General features: G+C 57.1%; 1 protein-coding gene across 19 annotated transcripts in view; it reads right to left on the bottom strand.

Annotated features, from left to right (window-relative positions):
* Positions 1–12,303, bottom strand: part of NFASC (neurofascin) — a 202,196-nt gene that overhangs the window by 20,822 nt on the left and 169,071 nt on the right. For 9 of the 19 annotated variants that reach the window (XM_042256949.1, XM_042256945.1, XM_042256950.1 and 6 more), the window contains 3 exons: positions 11,137–11,310; positions 8,636–8,650; positions 2,851–3,084 (listed from right to left, as the gene is read on the bottom strand). In XM_042256949.1, coding sequence (XP_042112883.1) covers positions 2,851–3,084; positions 8,636–8,650; positions 11,137–11,310 — 423 coding nt within the window. The remainder of the gene's footprint in view (positions 1–2,850; positions 3,085–8,635; positions 8,651–11,136; positions 11,311–12,303) is intronic. The other 10 variants (XM_042256953.1, XM_042256960.1, XM_042256962.1 and 7 more) reach the window with 2 other exon arrangements.

Below are 12,303 nucleotides of genomic sequence, written 5' to 3'. Positions count from 1 at the left end.
CAGCTTACACAGAGCCCTTGGGGTCATTCTTGGTCACCAAGACGCTGAACTCTGTGAAAAAGGGCCTCAGACTGTCTAACGGGACTTGGGCCTAAAACCCCAGGGCTCCGAGAAGAGACAGTACAAATCCTTCCTCTCCCTTTCACGGCACATACAAGGTAATTCCTTCTTGACACCCAACATTCAGAGGCCCAGACACCAGCAGAATCCTGTTCTGTTGGTATCTTTGAGGCCTGATCTCCATGCAACACAGAAGACATTAATTACGTAGTTCCTATGAGCTGGGAGCTGCTTTATTAAAGCCATCACACAATCTGAAGCTATAGCCTGTGGACAGGAGAGTGGCAGGAATCTTCAAACGCAATCATTTTCCCACATCCCAGCAGTCTAGTCTCTGTACCCCATTTCTCAGCAAAGATTTCACAGCGGAGTACTAGCACGAAGACTTGTATCTCAAAGACTTTACCAGTGCGGCTCCTGAATCTTTTATTAGCACGCAAGGGGGCACTGTCACCAACTCACTTGTCAAAAATAAATGAATAGAGTACATTGGTGATGCGTGCATTATCTATCTGACACGTGACCGAGTCTGCAGGGCTCGGGAAGTGATAAACGATCTCCTGGTCTTCACTCCAAAGCAGCGCCTTTTCTACTCCAACCTTGCTAGTTGCCGGTCGCCCCAGGTGAATGTGATTCGTTTTAGGCGAGGAGCAAGAAAGAGATTCCATTGATGGTGCCAGGCCTTCTCTGCGGGCAGGGCAGAAGGCAGGCTTCCTTACTGATCTGTCTACGGTTTCCACTGTATCGGCTGCTTTAAGTCAGCCCGAATCCCAGCTCCTTAGGAGCTCATGGCTCTTTCTAGTGGGAGTGAACTGTGATTGGTTATGGTCTGGGGACTTGACATTTTCCCTCCTCAGCTCTGGGCCCTGGAAATAAGCCCAAGGATTTGGGTTTAAACAGTTTGACTACCAACACAACCCTGGCCCAAGGCTGACTGTCTTAAAGGTAATGGAAATGGGGGCACTATTAGATAAGGTCAAGCAGTGGGAAACCAAATGATTTTTAGTGGGAGGTGGAGGAAGGCTCTGCCGTCTAGAAATACCAAGATGATGATCACTAAAAGATGAAAAGCTCAGAGAGAGGCAGCAATAAGGAAACCTATCCTGGACTATAACAACAACAAGAACTGAAGGGAAGCAGGGATTGTTCTGTCGACTCCTGGGATGTGAGACGTAAGGGCTATCCCTTGAGATCAAAAAAGGAGAACCACAGGACAAAGTCCCATTTCACCCTGAAAAAAAAAGTAAACTTAGGAACAATCCTATCCTCAGTTGTAAGGCGTGATAAAGATGCACATTCCTTTTGGAAACCCTGGGCAGCAGAGCCGCTGCGCTGCGTGCAGGGACTGGGGATGTCGAGGGGGCCCCGTAAGGACGAACTCGGAGGGCGGCGTGGCCCCTGCAGCATCTCAGGTGCAGCTACAACTCTGCCTGCACGTCCACAGGCTCGTCCTCTGTGGCATCAGGACCAACCCTTCCAAGAGCAAGGCCCACTCCCTGTCTTCATTCTCAGTACATCTCTCCTGCGAATTTGGAGCATCCACGTGGGACACAGAGGCCCACCTGAAGCCTCCCATGGCCCCAAAGAACACCCATCACCAAACTGCCAGGGGCAGCTCCTGATAGCCTAGCAGGTTTCTCCTTAGCCAACTTTTTCTTGCAGAGCAGGCTGTCTACATTTTCAATACTGCAGCTTTAAGCTAAATCAGTTTCCAAGGTCTGAGGAGCATCATGTCAGCTACACATTGCGTGTCTCACGTACAGCTCACACAACTCCACGTAACTGGATTAAAGAAAAGACTCACACGTGCATTAAGCCTCCGTTCTCACTCGGGTGCTGAGAGAACAGGGGAGGGGTGAGTGCAGCCCTGGCAGCTGGAGGGACGTGCCCAGGAGAGAGGGCGGCCTACGGCCCTGCAGCTGCCGGAGGAGCGTTCCGGGAGCTTCCTGCCCGCAGCCCTGCTGCCGCATCACGCTGGCTTGACAGTTGGTCTCTGGGCTCCACAAGCTGGAGGCCCTCCCCTCCACGGTAATAGGAGTGTTTGATGTCAGTTCTCAGAAGCACTGCTGGGTCCCCAAGGGGTCTCCGCGGGCTGGAAGTACAGAGCTTCCCGGCCTGGCTGCCTGATGCAGGAGCAGCACATTGTCTGGGCTCAGCAGGCCAGCCCTGGGATCGATCCTTCCCAGGGGCCCCTAGAAAGCCTGTGGTTTTCCCTCTGTGTGTATAATCTGGGGGTGTGGGGAATACAAGGGGAGAGAGCAACAAAGCACTCGCCAGCATTTCAGAACTCCTCGGCAGTACCATTTCCTGGAAGCTCTGACCTTATAAAAAGAAGCCTATAAACCTGCTTTTCCTGGAGAGGCTCAAGGGAGGCGCGGGATTCTGGGAACAGAGCCGCCTGGCTCGGCCAGCTACGCCCCCCTCCCCAGGCTCTGCCGCAAGGCTGGGGCAGCACGGCAAGGGCAGGAGGCCTTTGTAGTTGGCCAATGTCCAGCCCCTCTCCTTCCCCCCTCGCCCCCTCTGCAGTGCTCAGCCCTCAGCCGATCCCTCAGTATGTAGCTGGAGGCGGCCCTACTGTCTGGGCCCTGGAGTGCCTGCCTGCGTGGTGTAGCCCTCTGTTAAAGAACAAGGATCTGAGGTTAGGACAGGGTCTGAGCGGTGGAGACCCCCCAAAGAGTGGGGGCAGGGTGCTCTGTGCCTCGAGGCCACCAGCCTGAGAATCCAGTCTCCCCCCTCCTGCCTGGGGAGGCCTGCGGATGGAGGGGCAGGGGCATGGACGATGGGCAGTACCGGATTCCCGGATCTCAGTCCTGGTGGTGGCGGGACTCTCCGTGGTGGTGGTGGTGGTGGTGGTGGTGGAGGCGGAGGTGGCGGCAGTGGCTGTGGCTTCGGTGGTGGCGGTGGTGGTAGGAGAGACGGGTGGGACGGTGGGGACTGCTGTGGCTTCGGCGGTGGCGGCAGTGGCATCGGTACTGCTCACCGTGCCGGGCGCGCCCACCGTGGTCGGGGGCGACGTGGGAGGCGCTAAGGGGAAATGTAAAATAGTCGCGTCTGGTCGGTCTGGCTGTCCCAAGGCTGGACGCAGGGCCCCGCGTGCAAGGCAGGCAGCCCACGGGACAGATGGAGCTCAGTGACCGGAAGGCTCTCCAAGCAGGACAGATGGGTCAGGCAGGCACAGGGCCGCGGGAAGGGAAGAGAATGAAGCCTGAGTGTTTCATTTTCTTCTCACGGCCTATGTGGCTCAAAGCGCCCAGCATGCACCCAGCCAAGGGCAGTGACGACGAAGGCACATGGACTGAGTCCCTCAGACCCCAAGGGTGACATGGAGTCCCAGGCCAAGCGCCACCCAGCAGAGGCCAAGCAGCATTACTCGGGTCCAGGCCTGGGGCCTGGGCCTTGAGATGGGCAGCTGGCAGGGCCCTGTCTGCAGGAGCACCAGGAAGCCTGCCATTCCCAACCATTCACTCCAAAATGACACTTCCTCCCACCTGCCTGAGTCCTAACACCACCCAAACCCAACGACAGAGAGAGAACCATCCCCACTCTGCAGGCAAGCCTTGTCCCGTGCTTGCTCTTCTCTGCCTCCACCGTCACCCCTTCCCCAGGCTCTCAGCTCGTATTTACTTCCTGCCTCTCTTCCCTTCTTCTCTGCCCAGGGATGGTCCTTCCTGCAATTACCCCAATCCATCCTGGGGGCGACAGAGGGTGAGATGGTTGGGTGGCATCCCTGACTCAATGGACATAAGTTTGAGCAAACTCAGGGAGATAGTGGAGGACAGGGAAACCTGGCGTGCTGCAGTCCAGGGGGTCACAAAGAGTTGGACATAACTTAGCGATTAAACCACCACCACCACCCTGGCTTGTAGTAACTGCCTTTCTCTCTAGGACATTTGGGTCCTGGGCCCCACCTCCCCAGTCCACAGTAAATGCAGAAATCCCAAGATACGAGTGAGGCACACGCGGGCTGCTTTTTTGCATAAATCTTCAGAGGGCTTCGCATCTGCCCTAACTCTTACTTTCTCATCTCCCATCCAAAGCTGCCCTTTGACAGGGGTGAGCCGTAGGGGGTTAGGTCTCTCATGACAATGTTTCCACAGACCCTCTTTCTTTCTATAGAAGAGCTGTGGATGCTAACAAAGGGCTGACCTATTACTCTTTAGTTCCAGTACTGCTAATGCTGAGAAGAATGATGGGAAATCAAGAGAGCCAGGGATACCGCTCCTCCTTACCGTCTATCTCCTGTGATCTGACCAGCCTACTTTCCGCTAACAGGGCAGAACGTAGGGTATCACTCAGCTGTGTCTGACTCTTTGTGACCCCATGGACTGTAGTCTGCCAGGCTCCTCTGTACATGGAATTATCCAGGCCAGAATACTGGAGTGGGTAGCCTGTCCCTTCTCCAGGGGATCTTCCTGACCCAGGAATCAAACCAGCCTCTCCTGCATTGCAGGCGGATTCTTTACCAACTAAGCTATCAGGGAAGCCCTTAAGGCACAAATAGGTAACGCTAACTTCCAATGAAGAGAGATATCCTATCTTATCTCAAATCTCCAGAAGTTCAGGAAAATACTATCCACACTCCCCAGAAGAGGGCCGAAGCAAGAAAGAGACCAGAGAGAAAACTGCCAGAAAGCTTCTCTCAAGAATTAAGAGATCCTAAGCTTCTCAACAAGAGCCTGACCAACAAAAGCCCTTTTCATTCCCGTGGGCCTCCACGTTACAAGTCCCCCACAGAAAAGGAGTGACTGTTCCTGGGATCCCAGTTGCTTCCCTGTTTATAAGATCAGAGGCGTTACTGGGCCTGAGGGTGCTGATCACAGAGGTCACAGTGGGCAACGGACCATGCCCCATGCATTCCAGAGATTCCTGGACAAAGTCAGGACCAGATAGCACTACGTTCCCCAAACCCAGTCAACACGGACATCAGGAAGGTGGGCGTGAGGGGAAACATGTAGTGGGAAAAACTCTCCCTCTCACAGTGAGTACTCAAGGATGCATTTCAGGTGGCACAGGCCTGCAATGCAAGCCTGGTGTTTCAAGGATCAGCCAGCGGGAATTTTCTTATCCCACTCACCAAGACAGGCAACGAGACAGACATGCACACACACGAATCTGAGACCCACAGGGCAAAGGCGAGCTCCCGCCTAGGCCTGGTACTGGCAGCTCTATGGCCATGGACACACACGGGCTTTTCCTGCTGTTCTGAGCTGCTGGAAGGAACCCTGAGAAGCTATTTTGTCCATCTGGACAGAACTACTCTGATTTGGCTCCTTATCAAGTGTGTTTTCTAATAATTTCAGAAGGCTCACCTTTGCTATGACTACTTAAAAGACATTATAAAAAAACTGACACTCGCTTTTAAGTTAAGTCACTCCCCTCTGTATAGTGTGGAGATTCGGGCTTCCCCCCATGTGCACAGTGGTTCTGCACTCCAGCCCCTGGAGACTACACACTCTCCTGTGGGCGCTGGGCCTCCCACGGGCAGGGACACACGCTCAAGTGGACACAGGGCCGACTGGAGGCCCACATGCGTCCCCGGGCACTGCAGCGAGCAGCCCTAGAAACAGATGCAGAGAGGGCCAGAACAAGTCCGTCCTGGGCTCCGCTGGGCAGAGACAAGAACGAGAAATGAAGATGCTGCCACAGACTCAACCCCTCCCTCTCCGGTCCCTCCACCCAGTGTGGCTGGAGCAAGGGTTTTCTCTGATGATGGCTACTAGATGCTCTTCCTTCAGCTTGGCAGCAATAATCAGGCGTTAGTGAAAGGGGCCCAAGAGGAGCGGGAGGAAAGGAGTCGCTTCCCAGGTGCCCTCCCGGAGGATGCCCAGCATTGCAGGTGCAGTGGCGGCGGCACCTAGCTGGCCGCAGTCACAGCTGGTGAATCGGCACTCTCTCTGGCCCACTGCTAACAGCGTCGATTGTCCCAGGGATGGGCAGGGCCAGAGAGACTGGGAGGGCAGAGGCAAGAAGGCAAGGTTCTGAGGGAAGGGCTGGAAGTCAGTGGGTGAGCTGTCAAGAGCCGTGTGCAGGCAGGAGGGAAGGGCGGGCTTTCCAGGGGAAACAACCCAGTGTTCGGGTCTAAGGGGATTCAGATGACTTCAACCCCCGGGGCAGGGTTAGGGGAGCAGATAGATACCCTTATTTCCAGGCTACCCTGGGTGGGGGGGCTATAGGCAGCGGGGCTTATAGGCAGAATGGCCCATGGGCTGGACAGACCCATCGCTGGGCTGGGATGCCATCTCCAACCACAGCAGAACCAATACACTCACTGCTCAGCAGAGACCACCAGGCTGGAAACTAACTGAGTGACGGAGGGCCAGGGTGATAACCGAGAGTGACAGAGGGCCAGGGTGGCGGCCAAGAGTGATGGAGGGCCAGGGTGGACCTGGAGGCACAGGACCCCTCCCCGAAGTACTCAACCCAGTGTGCTAACACACTCTGGAAGACGCCCCAGCCAAGGCCAAGGGTTTTCCACCAGAGTTTTGGGTGATACCATGCAAGAAATGGAGAAAATTAAGAGACAACATGTCTCTTATTCATCTTTTGTTGCCCAGAACCTACCACAGAGCTGCCCAGCAAACGCTGGCAGATAAGAGCTGAGCCAAACACAAGGGCAGCAGTTCCCAGACATTCCAAGGTGGATGGCTTGGTCCAAAAGTGTCCACCTGGTGGACAGACTACCTTGGCCAAATACAGATGGCCAGAACAGATGGGCAGCAACCCTAAGAGACTGCAGACACGGGCGCAGGAGAGGGATCATCTTTCCTGGGTGAGAGGAACACATCAGTTTTGGGGAAAAACATCCACAATTGGCGAGAAAGAGAGAGAAGGGAGCAGCGGGCTAGGGTCCAGACCACGCCAACGATGGAGACCCTGGGCGCCGTCACTGGCGCCTTCAAGGCTGGGAACAGCCAGTGCTACTGGCACAGCTCATTTACCAAGAAACGCCCTGTGCCCGGCGGAAGCAGAGCCCAGGAAACACGTGACAGACAGACAGAAGTCCCGGCTCCCCCTGCACACCAGGGTGAGCTCGGATCCTTCTTAAATGAGGAGGAAGTGGGGGTTTGGAACTACACCCATCCCTCTCACACCTGCCACGCGAGAGGGGTATCACAGCCCGGCACGGATCCCACCGAGCAAAACAGGCTCCCTGCCACCAGACCCAGCTGCCTCGGGTCCCGGGTGCCAGCATGGGGAGGGGACTGCGAGCTGTTTGACCAGAGAGCTTCCAGGTGACCTGCGTGGCTCCCTCACTGCCTCTCTCCTTCCGCCTGCACTGAGTGGTTTCAGGGCCCTGGGGACCTGCTGGGCCAGCCCCAGGGGCGCCCATGCAAACTCGGATCAGGAAGTCAGGGCCACCCCCAGGCTGCACGGATGGCCCTCCCCCGGTCTCCAGGCCCAGGACCCCCTTCTGCCTCCCGTCCCAGCAGAGGCAGGGAGGCACTGGCCGTTGGGCTGGGTTATCTGAGGGTAGGAAGGAGGAGAGGGGAGCACGATGACCGCGCACCTCCCAGAGGTCTGGCTGACGGGACAAACGCAAACAGAGGACGCAGGGTGCGCAACAGAGACAGAGCCAACCTAACGCGCGGGGGCTGTGAGTGAGGGTGCAGGGGACCAAGCCGGGGAGGCGGCGTCCTCCACGCAAGCCGGCCCTCCAGCTCCTCACCCCGCTCTCAGCCTCCCTGCTGCCTGAGGCGGCCCCGGTGCACCCACCTCACGGCCTCCGCTCTGCCTCGAAGGAGGGCAGGGGCGGCAGCCTGGGTCCCTGCCCAGCCCCTCCAGCTTGAGGGCCGGCCTTGCTGATGCTCCTCAGACCACAGCGTGAGGGGGCTTGGGAGGAGGGCCTCGGAGGGCAGGTCACCTCCTGCTCCAGACCTGCCCATCCAGCTCCTCACGGTGTATCTGCCTTCCAGACCCCAGAAGTGGGCACTGTCCTTAACACCCAAGACCGAGAAGCTGGGTTTCGGCAGGCTGATGGGACTCTCAGCCCATGGCATCCTCTGAGACTCCAGGTCAGGGGTACCTGGCCCATCCAGGACACAGACTCACTGAGCGGAACCCATGGGAGATGGCAGAGCTGGTGCCCGGCCCCATGCCGCATGCAAGGCCAGCATGCACGGCACGCTCACCCTAGGGTCACTCTTTCAGGGGGTGGCAGCCTGACCCGGAGACAGGAGCCAGCTGTCCCCACCCCCAGGGCACAGCAGGTCACCCAAGGGCTCTGTGCCTGCTGTGCTCTGAGATGGCAAGCCGGGCAAGAGACCAGGTGCTCAGAGGAGGTAACCACTCAGCTCCAGAGAAACCTGCAGCTCCAGGAAGCAGGTCTGGAGCCGCTGAATGGGCTCCCTTCCAAGCCAGCTGCCTTCGTTAGCGAAGGGAGGGGAAGGTGCTGGCTCTCCTCTGGCCCTGCCCCCCACACACAGCCTCCTGCAGAATCCGGCTTCCCATCCGCTGAAAGGGTGCGTGCCGAGAGCATGCTTTCACCCCAGGCCTCTCCCTCTGTCTGCCCCGCCAGGCTGGCCTCTGCCTGCGCTGCCCCATGCCATGCCCGTTACCTCTGTGGTTGGTACAGTACCTGCGGTTGGTGTGGCTTCAGAACACGGCACCCAAGATAGCCAGAGAGGGAGAGGTGGAAAGAATGAGAGGAAAGAGAAAACAGCACAGGTGAGACCACAGGACAAGCAATCACAGGAGAGACGGTTCTGGCTCAAACTGACCCAGATGGCGTGGCTGGGTGCTGGCTACAGCCCTGCGGATACCACCTGGCCTTCAGGGATCGTGTTCAACCCCACGGGGGTCTGCCACGTTGCTACAGAAAACCTTCCTGGGTCTTGGAGACCTTTCTAACATCTTTGCTTCTATCTCAACTCAAGGACATCTAGGAGGTGGCTGCAGAAACAGCACACCTAGAATGCCACGTTTCCATGTCTGTTTTGAAGGGTGTGTCCTTCGCTAGCGGGCTGATCTTTACGAAGGAGCTGGGTGACCCTTGATGGTGCCAGGAATTGAGGGCATAAGACAGAGGTGTATAGAAGGATACCAATCCCAGGCAAAAGGAAGCCTCCTTTATCCCCAGGGGCAGGCGGTGGGTAGCTGAACCACGCTGGGGTGGAGGGAGACGGAGAATGGGTTTGGTGGCCCTCCCTGCACCATCTCAGCCTGGAAAGCTGGGACCTGTGATGAACGGGAGCGCGGGGCCCTGTCCCATGTCCTCCCGTCCACTGGACTGCATGAAAGAGGAAATGCAGCTGCGGACTGAGAGCCTAAAAGGAACTCCTGAATCTGCTGCAAAGCCCTTGGCTGAGTGGGGCTGAGCACCCCTCTTTGTTCTCTTGCCCCCTGGCACTGAGATCCTTCCCTGGGGTGGTCACCAGAGCTGGGCAGTGGGGCTTTGTTTATCTGATGTTCAGTATTGGTGGGGGCGGGAAAAGGGAGGGAGAAGAGGCTCTCTATGTATCTCCTTGTAGAGTGAAGTCGTCAAGAAAGTGCACCATCCCTGACCTGACCTTTGGTAACAGGCATGTATCAACCACTTACCCAAAGTCACCCAGGCCTAATACACTGTCCAAGTACCCGAGAAACTGGAAGGGAGACTGGGGGAGAGGGGTGTGTTGCGTGGCTCACTCCTGGTTTACAGGCGCAGACAGGAACACACACAGCACCGTCAGCCTTCCCCAGCTTCCGCCTGGCCCCTCGCCCCTCTGCTTCAGTGCTGGCCTGTTGGTCAGGTGAGCAGGGCCAGGGGAGGGATGTGGGACTGCTTGTGGAGCTCAGCTGGGAGCATGGGGGGAGGCAGCAGGCCCGGAGGTACAACTGCTCTCCTGGGCTGGGGGTGGGGATGCCCAGGAGGCCCCCCAGGCCAGCAGACCTCAGCCTCCTTGGGAGAGTGCTGGACACGGTAATCTGTGGTCAGCGTCAGAGGTCCCTAACCACATGGCCCCTTCTTTGCAGCCTTCCCTTGTGGACTCAACCCTATCCCCTGGCCAGCCACTGCACTTCCATCACCTAAACACAGCGCTGCTTGTGGTGAATCACAGTTGAATCCTCTTGTGGGCGTCCCTCCTTCTAGACTGGGGGAGCTCATTAGTTTTATATCCCTGGTTTTTGGCACAGCTGTCTGGCACCTCGGGCAGTGGCTGTTGAACAGCCCACGGTGCTTCTGGGGAGGCAAAGCCCCCACCCTCTCTCACAGGGGGTCTGCGGATGGATGCCAGGGCTTTCAGAGTCTCTCCCGCCCGAGCGCTCCCGGACGCCACGAGCAGGGGCGCCGGGCGCCCTCTAGTGGACACCGCGTGTGCGCAGCTCCGGGCCGGGCGCCCTCTAGTGGACCTCGCGAGCAAGCGCAGCTCCGGGCCGGGCGCCCTCTAGTGGACATCGAGTGCGGGCGCAGCTCCGGGCCGGGCGCCCTCTAGTGGACATCGCGAGCACGCGCAGCTCCGGACGGGCGCTCACGGTGAGAAGACGCCAGAGCCCAGGAAGGAGCTCACTGTGAAGCTGGTTGGGCCGACGGCTGTTTCCCAGCTCCCTGTCCTCTCCTCGGCCTGACAGCTCACTCCCTTCAGGCCGCCAGGAGGGCTACATCTGTCTCCTGCTCGACCCAGGACGCCAGCAGTCAGCGTCAGTCACGGCTGGTCCGTGCTCCCCTCAGCGCCAGGCCGCCTCAGAGAAGGGGCAGCCCCAGGGCCCTCGGGGGCCGCCTCCCTCACAGCGCGGCCTCCCTCACCTGGCAAACGCCTTCCTGCTCTGTGGAGTCCGTGAGCACACTTACTTCCAACGTGCATTCTCTCTCGTCCCCTCAGCTCAGCCACGAGCCACTCTCTCTTCCCTGAACCCCCAACAGGTAAACAGCTGAGCAAGTCGAGGCCACGTGGGGACCCAGGTCTGACTGGGACAGTATGAAGACGTGTCTCCCAGGTCCATCGCCGGCACCTACCTCTCAGCACGCAGGCTGGCTTCTCCCTCTGCGGGCCTGCGGGCCATGGCCCCGCTATCCCAGGAGGCCAGGCCAGCTCAGGGTTTCTCTAGGCGCCTGCACTTCCCGGGACCATCGCCCCTCGGCTGCCGCAGTGCACCTACCTTCATTCGGGGGTGCTGGCGACTCCTCGGTGACCGCTTCCCCCGAGCCCACCTGCGTCCTGGCACTGAGGGAAAAGCGGTAGCGCGACACGGGGTCTGCTCTCTGCACCGTGAACTTGGTCTGATTGGGAGAGAAGTTTTCCACTATCTGCTTTCCTACTTTGGTTCCATTAACTGGAGAGAGACAGGTAAGTGGAATTGAGCTTTAGCAATCTTGACCATGATGGCTTATATATAAACTGCTGCTGGAAGGAGGAAGCCTTCTCAACTCTGCTGGGAAGGGAACCCACGAAGCCTGCTCGTGATCTTAAGGACTCGGCTTGGGAGACGTTTCAAAGGCTGAGTGTTGGGCCACAACTCCTCTCTGGCTCTTCGATGACGCACCAGGGTTAACACTTTCCCACTGATCTCATTATTGCTAGCTCAACACAAGGTTATGTGGCTGATTCTGAAAGATTCAACTTTTAATCCTCGAGCTTTTTCAACAAGGACAAACTTGAGTTCCTTTTTTCCTTTCAACAGAACTAGGGCAAAACCACTAGAGCTTTTTTCATTGTTAGTGCCTCCTTTGTAAAAGGCCTATTCACTATATACCTCAGAAGGGGAAGGTCAGGTCCAGAGATGGATTCAGAATCACAAACAAGCACACAGTTGGCTATTAAAATCCTTAATAACACAATGCCTGCCCTTTGAGCCTCACAGTAAGGTATAACATCACCTACTTTAGACGACATTTGAAGTCTTCCAAATGAATGACACTCCTGTCCCTGCCTGGTGATGCTGAATTCTTTAGGTGAGGTCATCCCAACCCAGGCTCCTGAGTGAGCCAATATCCAATACTGAATATTTAATATTCCATGGCAACTCCACAAACAGCTGCTTTACCCAAAATGGCAACGTGTTAAGGTGGCCCCGAGGGTCAGTGTCGTGTGGATCCCTATGCACGTACTGTCTGCCCTAGCGGATGGAAGCTCTGTCAAGTAAGAAATGTTCTGTCCTAGACGTTTAGGAATTAGAGACTCTAAGATTCCTGAGCCTGGGGGTTGAATCCCTCATCAGACCAGATGCCCCCTATGCCTCACCAGGTGAGTGGAAGCCCCCTGAAGGAGAAGCCGTGACAAGAGAGCAGGGATTGGGTCTCACTTGCCTCCCATAATCCTATAGGAA

Source organism: Ovis aries, chromosome 12 (genome assembly GCF_016772045.2).
Source record: "Ovis aries strain OAR_USU_Benz2616 breed Rambouillet chromosome 12, ARS-UI_Ramb_v3.0, whole genome shotgun sequence".
Lineage (NCBI taxonomy): Eukaryota > Metazoa > Chordata > Mammalia > Artiodactyla > Bovidae > Ovis > Ovis aries.
The sequence above is the reverse complement of the archived record's forward strand: the minus strand, read 5'-3'. Positions and strand labels throughout refer to the sequence as shown.